This window comes from Athene cunicularia, assembly GCF_003259725.1.
Source record: "Athene cunicularia isolate RWA chromosome 19 unlocalized genomic scaffold, athCun1 chr19_part1, whole genome shotgun sequence".
Taxonomy (NCBI): domain Eukaryota; kingdom Metazoa; phylum Chordata; class Aves; order Strigiformes; family Strigidae; genus Athene; species Athene cunicularia.
In genome coordinates this window covers 3,324,648-3,334,916 of record NW_020799124.1, presented here as the reverse complement: position 1 = coordinate 3,334,916, position 10,269 = coordinate 3,324,648, and the positions used below count along the sequence as shown (strand labels likewise).

The 10,269-nt window shown below is 39.9% G+C and overlaps 1 protein-coding gene across 1 annotated transcript in view; it reads left to right on the top strand.

Moving 5' to 3' along the window:
• Positions 1–6: 6 nt before the first annotated feature.
• Positions 7–10,269, top strand: part of MED13 (mediator complex subunit 13) — a 58,067-nt gene continuing 47,804 nt past the window's right edge. Inside the window, exons 1-2 of the mRNA XM_026861559.1 lie at positions 7–1,201; positions 3,143–3,377. Of these exons, the coding sequence (XP_026717360.1) occupies positions 1,136–1,201; positions 3,143–3,377 (301 nt within the window). The 5' untranslated portion in view covers positions 7–1,135. The remainder of the gene's footprint in view (positions 1,202–3,142; positions 3,378–10,269) is intronic.

Here is a 10,269-nt window from a genome sequence, read left to right as displayed (position 1 = left end):
AGGGTCACCCACAATTTCCTCCTTCCACCCTTCTCCCCCTCCCTCCTTTCCCCACGGAAGGATTTTTACCCAACGGAGGATATTTTGGTTTTGCCCTCTCTGCGAGGAGTATTTCGCTTTGGGGAGGGGGGTTTCCACAGGGGAATTTAATCCCCCGCTGGGCTGCTGAGGAGACTTTTGCGGCCTTTCTCTCTCAAGGAATACCTTCCCCCCTCCCCTGCCCCCGCAGATGTTTTTTTGGGGTACACCCCAGGAAATTTTTCTTGTCCTGCCTTTACGAATTCTTCAGACTCGCCTTGCTTCTGGCCCCTGAAGTTTGGTTTTATGATTTTAAATTTTAATTTATTTGGAATATTTTTGGAGCAGGGGAGAAGAATCTGACCCCCCCCCACCCTGTTGCCCTCGGACTCCGAAGAGACGAGCCTGGATTTTTCTCTCTCTCTCGCAGCCAATCCTTCCCAGTCATTCCACAATTTGCCCCTTTCTCATCTGATGACTAAAGAAACAGGAGGAAGAGGAGGGAGGTTTCTGGATTAATTGCCCCCACTGGATTATTTATTTTTTTCCTACTTCTCTTGCTTGGCATCTGAGAAGAGAGGAAGGAGGGATGTCAACTGATTTTTACCCCTAGCCCCCCTGGATTAATTACCCCATTTTTATTCTCTTGTTGGATCAATTACCCCTTCACCTTACCTCCTCTCCCTCCCCTCCTTATGCGAATGAGAAGACAAGAGGAACAGGGAGGATTTTGATCTTAATCTCCCGTCGTTGGATTACTTACCACCTCCCTCTTTCTGTTCTCCCCTTCCACGGTGGCTTTACCCCCCCCCAGTTTGATATCCAGAAGAAGAGAAAACGTTCCGAGTTTCTCTTAAAATTTTTTTAAATTTTTTTTTTAATATATTTTTTTACCCCCCTTTCCGATACCACTCTCCTCCTGGGTTATTTATCCTGCCACTATTTCGCGTGCGTGTGTGTCTGTATGTAGATCCCTTATTTAATTGTATTATTATTTGTGCGTGTGCATAGTCCCCCCTCCCCCCTTTCCCTCTCGGTGTCTGTCTCTCTCTCTGTCTGTCTCTTTCTTTCTTGTCGGAGGCTGTGGGATAATGGCGTGTGGGTTGTGGCTGTGAGGATGAGTTCCTGCTTCGTGCCGAACGGGGCCAGCCTGGAGGATTGCCATTCCAACCTCTTCTGCCTGGTAAGTGTCGGCCACCGGCACACACACGCACGACAGACATAGAGTGAAAGAGAGAGGAGGTTTGGGGGAGGGGAGGAAGGGGTAGTGGAAGCAAAGCAGCCATTTTTAGCATAGCTTCTGTTGGATGAGTCCTCAGAGTAGGCCCTGCCTGGAGCCAGCCAACTCTCCCATGCCCCTCTGGTTCCCCCTCCATCGCTGTCTGTCTCGCCTTGCCCCTCCCTCTGCTTTCTTCCTGGGTAGTATCCTCCCTGCAACTCGCCTTTTCCTTCTCTTTCCTTGCCTGCAACTTTTCCTCCTTTCTCCGTATCTTCCTATCTCTGCTTCTAACGTGATATTTCTCGCAGGAGGTAAGGAGATCTGCTGCTCCTTCTTTCAGCCCCACATCTCGGGGAACTTTCTTCTCTCCCAGCTAGTGACATCCCAGGCAAATCGGAGCCAAAACCTCCCTCTTTCCTTGCTTTTAAAGTGATCTCTTTTGCTGCTTGTTTTTATTCAGGAGGTCAGCTTTTGGTGATGCACTCTCTGTGAAGCGCTGGTATCTTATTTGTGCACCATTTTGTTGTTTTTTTTTTTTTTTAACCCGTGTATGAAATCGTTCAAATTGTTGATTTTGGTAGCTCCCAAAGTAAATTTGATGTAACTGGACTGTGATGCAATTTTTGGTGGCTCTGCTGAGCTGTTTCATCTGCTTTTTAATGCAAATTAGCTAATCTTAGCTGACTGACTGGTATTTATTATTCTAGAGATTGTTTTAAGTAAAAACCTGTGCCAAGCTGTGGTACTAATATTTTTTGGATGGAGGGCAGTCTGGACAGCCTGAACATGTCTGCAGCCTGCATCAGGCCTGCAGCTCCATTTTAGTAGTGCGTTTTAAAACCTTAAAGTCTTTCCAAAGTATCAACTGTTGCAGACTACCTTTCCTCTAAATTGCTTCTCCTCCAGAAGGTAGGAGGGCTGCCATGTTAGGTTTAAATGTTGCAGTAATCTTGGGTGTGTGTTGTCATTTTGGGAAGAAAAAACAAAAAAGGTGACTTCTTAGCAAATGCCAGCCTACCTTGTTGTGCCTTCTCAGAGAGAACCCGGGGCAGTACCTCCCCTATGAGCCTTAAGGTGACTGTCCTCATGTGAAAAAACTTAGTGCTAAAACTTGGTAAGGTATTGCATTGTAGATAACTCAGGAATTGTCTTATTTCCCATTAGATGTAGCAGGAACTCTTTTACTGTGTGAAGTCAAATGAATTTTTGCCTAGAAGGGGATTTAGTGGATCATAACCAATGTGGACGCAAGTCAGATGTGTAATTTAATGATAGAAACAGGATTTAAGTTGTTAAAATGTGGTGTGAGAAATGAAAAGTGTGATAGCTCTGGGTAAAATAAGCATACTTGAGAGGTGTCCTGTTTCAGATAGCGAATATTTTACAATGGAGAAACTTGTGAAATTTTCCAAAGTAGTGTATTACTGGAAGAATGTACGCTCGAGTTAGATTTACTGTATTACCTATTTCCTTAGAGTAATCTTGGATTGAAAAGGTAGTGTATGCATAAGTAAGCAAAAAGAAAGACGTTCTTTGCTGAGGCAAGTGTTTAGTAGATTGGACAGTTGCAGTCTGCAAATAATTACATTATTCACTCGTCTTTCACTTTATTTTAAATCAAACCTGACTTCTCCCTCTGTAATCTTAAAGCTGCAGTGAAAATGAGCTTTTGCTTTACTGCAGTTACTAAAGGAGGCTTTAAAATAGCATGCCTGATTGTTTCCAGTTTATCTTCCAAGGTACACAAAACTTACAAGTACGGTTTCTGCTAAATTTCGTTGGATTAATCCTTCCTTTCTTCCTTCCACCTGCCTCTTGCTGTGCCATCACCTTGTTATAGCAGGATGTTTCTGTTGGGGATGTACCTACCCCAGTGTCTGACAGTTGTTCTTTTCTTTCCCTCAGGCTGATCTAACTGGAATTAAATGGAAGCGCTATGTATGGCAGGGTCCAACATCTGCCCCAATTCTCTTTCCGGTCACGGAAGAGGACCCTATTTTGAGCAGTTTCAGTCGCTGTCTGAAGGCGGATGTACTCAGTGTTTGGCGTCGAGACCAGAGACCTGGACGCAGGGAGCTATGGATATTTTGGTGGGGTGATGACCCCAACTTTGCTGACCTTATTCATCATGATCTCTCAGGTAGGAGGAAATGAATACCTTCTCTTGGTCAATAAAAGGATGCTGTTACTCAGCACTGTCTTCTGCCAGCCCTCAGAAAATCTGTACTGGATGGTCTGGTGTCAATAGATAAGATAAATTTGTTGCTACAATCTACACCAAATTATTACGGCAGCGCAGTGATCACACAGCTGCTGTCTGTGTTTAGGTGTCTTGGACTGCTACATTTTCAAGAAACAAGTTTTTGCTCCCCACTTGTTTCTTTTGAAAAAAAAAAACCAAGCCTATGAATTTTGGCAGCTTCTTCACAAGAAAGCTGTGCCCAAAGCTGTGCCTGTGATTCAGAAGTGATGTCTTAAACATGTTTTGATAAGATCCCTTTTGTTGGGCAATTAGAACTTTAAAATTCAAATAGTAAACCCCATTTTATTATGTAATAAGGATTGTAGAGGTCTCGGCAACTCTTGAACCATATGGAGTTGTTTTGATTGGAAGTCAAATTATTGCTGAGAAGCCCTCAAAAGAAGTAATCTGGAACTAGCTTGCTGGTTTTGTTTAAGAATCTCTAAACCCTGTATTCTTACGATTTCTCTCTCTGCCTTTCCCGGTGCTCTGAACCTGCACCTGCTTTCAAGCCTAGGCTTTTGAAAGACTGAGGATATTTATATTTCTCCTTAATGTCGTACTTATAATTTGGCACCTTGTTTTGAAGATGTTTACTTGTTGATCTCGATTCCCAAAGTAGATGGCTTTCCAGTTGCTTCTCAGTAAGGTGACAACGTTAGGTTTTTAAACTATCTCTGTCAGTTTAGTGGTGGGGAAAAAAATAGTCACATCACTCCAATTTCCTTTCAAATTATACACAGTATTCAGATTACTGAAGTGTAAAATGAGACCATGGCTTGGTGACCTGGTAACCAGAAATTGTTAATGCTGTCTGTGTTTGTGGATAAGCTGAAGAACAAATGGGAGTTTGAAGTGCCGCTGAGGAAGTTGACTTGAAAGAATTTAATAACGTGTGGAATTTTCATACAAAAATAATATCTGAAAAACAATTGACACATCAAAATGATGTTTATTTCTTTGAATAATTGACTTCAAAGATTGGGATGTTGCTTGTATTCCTGTCTGTCTTGGAACTAGAAACTTTGCATCTTAAATGGCACTTACATTGTAGGTTGCTCGATATTTTGGTGCATTTAAGGCTTCCTTATTTTGCCCTATGAATAACCTCAACCTCAGTCTTGACCTGCAGGGAACATCCTTTGTATGACTGAATGTAACTTAGACTACATGCTGGTTTTGGCCTGGGCCTGCACTGAGCAAAGACCAACACTTGTGTGAAAGTATCTATCTGTGTGAGTTTTACGTGCTGTTGGCTGGTGGGACTAAATTGAGACAAATGGGTTACGTTATTTTTTGAATGGAAGATCAAATAAAAGTTAAGCCGTTTGGAGAATCATTTCTGCACTGCCTGGTCACCAAAATCATTTGAGCAACTTTCTTTGCATGCTCTGTTGAATATATCTACTAGTGATTTAGTATAGAGGCACCTTTTGAAAATAGTGGTGTGTTGTAGCTGATCGGCGTGTATTTATGCTTTTATGGAATTACGCTTTTGCGCAGGTAGATAAGCACGTATCATCCTAGGTACTCATGAACTCTTAACCTCTCTCAGGGTCTAAGGGAAAGATAGTAGAGGATTAGAGTCTCCCAGCCATGTCTTTGCAATTGTTTTGGGTATTTTCTTTGTTCAGGTCACCTGTGGATGTCTGTGCTTCAGTAGAGCTGTTCCATATGTCTTGCTGTTAGATGTTTTTCTACAGAAGTGCTTCTCAGTCACGAGTCTGTTACCTGTGTCTGTGTGTAGATGTATCTGACATCTTGTTTTTTGCAGGCATGTTTTTGTCTCCTTTTAATTAAAAAGGAGACATTATGATCTCTTAAGAGTGTGTTAGTCTGCTTGGCTCTTCTGACCAGAAGTTGATAAAGATATTAATCAGCTAGATTGTGGAGGAGATGGCTGAGGAGTGCCTGCACCTGCACTTTTTCTTTTTCCTGTTACACAAAATCTTAATGTGAACCTCATACAAGAAAGAATTATGGCTGAACCCAAACAATGTTATCTGACCTTTGTCGTAGACCTAATGGATTTTTTTCATTGGTGGACAATTTCTCCTAGTAATTCACATTGCCCTGGTCTCCCAATGATTGCTTGTTACATTTTCAATGGGAAAGATAAATTACCGCCTAGCAGAGGCTTGTTACCTGCAAAATTGATTGGAAATTGTTTGCTGCTGAAGGTTAAGGTGCTGCCTCATTTAGAACTTTTCTGCTTGGTAGGTGAAGAATTGCCCTAAAGGAGGGGGTGCGGGAGGCAGAGAGGGGCAGAGCGCTGTCCGTTGCTGCTAGCCTGTCCCGTACTGCCTGTGGGGAGGTGGGCCTTGAAAGAGCCATCGGTAAAAATATTCCAGAGCAATGTTAACAACTTGTGATTTCGGCTTCCTTTGATATGAAACTATGGCTGTTAAGGAGAGGTCAGTATTTTGATGGTTTTTGGCTTTTTTTTGGTGATTTGTAGTTTCAGTGAACAATGGACATCCAGTGTCTGGAACACATCTTGGTTATCAGCCCTCAGGGATTTGAAATATGGCAGCAATCGAGAATCCTTTTGTCCCCTTCCCAAGATCACTTCAAAAGGGAACGTACAGTTTTGTGGGTGTACATCTATGCATATCAGATTAAAAAAATAAATCATCTCTCTCTTCAGCCTGTACATTCTAGTTGATCTTTGCCCTGGAGATATGTTTGAATGCCCGCTACTGGCTGTGTCTGAATCCCTGTATCAGGCCTTGGATAACTGTCTTGTTGATGGTCAGGGATTGTTGTTGCCTGGAGGCATGTCAAAAGGAGACTTGTTCAGAGATGCTGATTGATCAGTAATATTGACTTCACTCAAGCTTCTTTTTTTTTCCTTCCCTAGGAAGCTACTTAATGTATGTAATACCAAAAACCCCCTTAAGTCTATTTCTACCCCAACATAGCTAGAGGCAGACAGAAGTTAGTGAAACGTTATTTTATCCTCTGACAACCGCAAAAGGTTCTGTTTCTGTTGTGACGGTGAGACTTCATTATAGTAATTCCTGCAGTTCAAACCTTAAAGTAGGACATCTCTTCAGATCTTGGAAGGCAGCGGTCTCTTACTGGTCTGGTTAGCAGTTACTTTACCATATAGGTTTGTTCTTGTTTTAAGGTGGTTGCCTTTACACTTGGATATCTTTTTTTTTTTTATTTTAAACTGGCAGTAGATGGTTTCAAACCTGAGAACAGTTGGGTATGAATTATGTACAAGAGTAGTCCCAAGGAAATGGTTACAATTTGATTAATGCTTGGATAGGGGAATGCTTCTATATGCCTTTGACCTTCAAATTGTATCTTTTCAGTATTGAGCTATGAGATGCATCTTTTTCATTCTGGTGTCTAATATTAATTTTACTTTAATTTTTAAAGAATTTTCCTTGTACCTGTCGTATATCAAGTTAATCATTGTTTATCAAACAGTCTTTCTCATGCTTCTGTGAGGGATAAATGTATAAAAATAATGCTAGTCTGAGCTCCTTGCTGGGCTTGTAGGAGAGCTTGAAAGAATAAGGAGAAAGGTCTGTATACTGATGCTTGTGTGTCGATCTACTATGGTAAAGGCAGCAAAGGCTTCTGTGTGTGGTGGAGTTCTCGATACATGTGCATTATAGATCAAATCTTTGTCTCCAAACAAATCTGTGAATTGGTTGGTTTGTGCTGATGTCAGCACTGAGTGTCTCGTTACTTTTAATACAATGGAAACCAGAATATGAGCCAGTTATCACACCAAGGGTTCTGCAAAAAAGCCTGCCAGTTGCAAGTAGTTGGCAAAGTGAGCTTTGAAAATAGTTCAGCTTGTGGCTTGCATTTTTTAAATAACATTTGCTTCCTAAGACCATTTAGCTCCTACAAAAAAAAAAAAAAAAAGGGATGCTTTCTTAAAAATTTTGCACCTAATGTCAGTACAGTGAGCTTAAGTAACTTGTCTGTGGTGGGTCCATGTGTTCCTGTGTATGTAATAAGGCGATGTTCTGAATGTGCCTTACTGCGTGGTGCGTTGATGCTTTAGCATTTCTTCAGTCCTCCATGTTAGAGATGCGTCCACTTCAGCAAAACTGCTGATAAGCATTATGCAAAAAATACTGAAGCAGTCTTTGTAAAACTTCTGTGACTTAGTGTGAGTACCAGCCCGAGAGTGGTGGTTATCTTTTTTCCTTTTTTCTTTTCTCCTGACCAAAATGCATCTGTGGAATACTTTGTCATAGTAAATGAGGATTTTGGTATCCTATTACGTTGGTTATATGTACAATGTCACAACGTATAATATACCTGTATAAATAAAAGCAATGACTCCATGGGCACTGAGGGTAAGATTTAACAATATAAGTAAAATATATCTGCATATGGAATTACTGAAAGTTGGTGTGGAGGAGGAGATTGGAACGTTAAGCTAGAGTTTCTCAGCTTTTCTTGTGGCCGTGCAGACCAGAGCAGCCAAACTCACATCCAACAGATAGTGAGGGAAAGCTGTTATCTTTTTATCCTTATAAACAGGCATAGCTACACACTTACAGAAAGGTCATACCTTTAAATTTTTGCTTTTTATAAAAATATTCTGATGGTAGATGGCTAACACTACAAAAACTAACTTGTACTGGTATGGAATAGTTGGAGTATGATATTTTGAACAGTAGCTCATGTTTTGGCTTCCTTCTCAGTTGAAGACATTTTCCAACTAGCTTTGATTTCTAGATTCTTATATCTAGACTCTTATCAGTGAATGTAGATAGTGTACTAAAACCAACTTCTGTTGTCTTGTTTTCTGATGCTGGTGCTTTTGAATTGTATTCAGTCCCTTCCTCTAAGCAAAATCTGTTGCTTCTCACTTGTTTCATAAGGGATATAGGCCATCAAAATTATTTTCAGTAGGTTAACTTGGCAATTCTTGCTTTGAGCAATTTTATTTAAAGTACTTGAATTTTAAAATCTATTTTCTAAATAGAAAACTTTACTTGAAGTGTTTCTGTCATATTATTACAATATTGTATACAGCAGCAATTTCACACTGCTTTGCTTATTATACTTCCCTTGTAATCTGAAGCTTATATAGGAAGTTTGGTTGTATAAATCAGTTTTGCATCAGTCTATTTCTGTAACTGGCATGCTGTCAAATGATGACAGAAAGGAAGCCTGTGAAGGTAAGTAATACTTCTAAAAGATGCATCTCAGTCATGATGTTAAGGAATGGATTTTTCCTCTTGTGTAACTGAAGTAATTGGGGGGTGGTGGGCGGAGGAATTGTAGTCCAAAGTGGAGGCTTGACTATGATTTGTTTCTTTGCATAGTTTATTTTAGAGGTTCATTGAACATTAAGAAGATATTTTTAATGGTATGGTAAACATAATCAGCCTTTTCAAGAATTGATGTTTACTGGTGCTTTGCTGCCCTGGCCAGCTATATGCGAAAAGGAAGAAGGGGAGAGAATCCATGTTCTTAAAAATGTAATTTTTAATACTGTATCTGTTGGAATATAGATTAAGAAATTCAAAATTGGTTTTCTTGCAAAAAACGTGCATTAAGCAAAGACCTGTTTATTTGTTAGCAATCATTGAATAATCTGAATAAAGATCTATGGGTAACAAATGTGGTTTAAAACATCAGACTTGAATTAAATGAAAAGGTTTGAAGATACTGCTTTATCAGAATTCACTAAAAATTGCAAGGCTTTTGTATTCTGAGCATGCTTCCAAAGTCCTGCCTCACAGCATGCTTGTCTAAGAGCACCAGAAGGGCATAACCGGTAAAAACAAACTTTACTGTTTAAGTTGAACTGTATGAAGAATGTAAAATAGAACATAAAAGTACTGAAAGCAAATCGCTCCTACAACTGTTACTTCAAAATTGGATGATGGTAGTATCAAGGAGATGCTGACTGAGAAAGTTTGTTATTTGTGTAGCGTAAAAATTGCCTTTTCCTGGCCTTTGTTACCATTTATTCTTCACTTCCTGATAACTTTTAGCTTCTTTTCAGGAAAACTCTCTGCCTAATATGTGGTGTAAAGAGAGAGGGAACAAAATTCATTATAGCAGGATGATACGTGTAAAACTTGTTTAATGGATTGACATAAGAGTATGTCCCAGGGGAGTTGAGTGGTTTGGACAGCTAAAGAGAACTAATCAAAAATAAAATATTTGTAACCTTCAGGTTGCCAGAGCACTTTTGTGGATAACACTCATCTGAAGTGAATTTGTGGCTTAACACCTTCTTAAAATGAGTCAGCAACTTATTTTGGTTTGTTATCGCCATCAGATTGAACATTTGAAGTTATTGTGTTTAAGAAAGATTAGAAGACAAAAGTACCTCTCCCTTTCTCTCTCTTTTACAAAATGGTTTACTTTGTACAGTTTCTATTAAGTAGGAGGATTTTTCTCATGTTGAGAAACAACAATTTGAATGAAGAAGAAAAATAGTTGGGAGATGTGAGCAGATGTCATATTTTTCTCCTTCCATCCGCCACTCTTAAAAAAAAAAAAAAAAAGGGGGGGGGGGGGGGGGGACACCACTTCTTCTGCATATCACTGAGATAATGCAACAGAAGTTGATTTGTTGTTATTGCTGTTGGAAAGATAATGGGATACATCTTTTTGATCACAGTAACATTTTCTTCTGTCTTTAACTTGCTCTCAGAGAAGAGATGCAACACCTCAAATTCCTTTTGCATGTTTTGTACATGGATTGTACGGTTTCAGAAATCCATGTTGGAGCCTTTCATAAGCAGTAGTAATTAAGTTTCTCAAGGAAATTTTTTTCTAGGTTAATAATTTTTTGCAC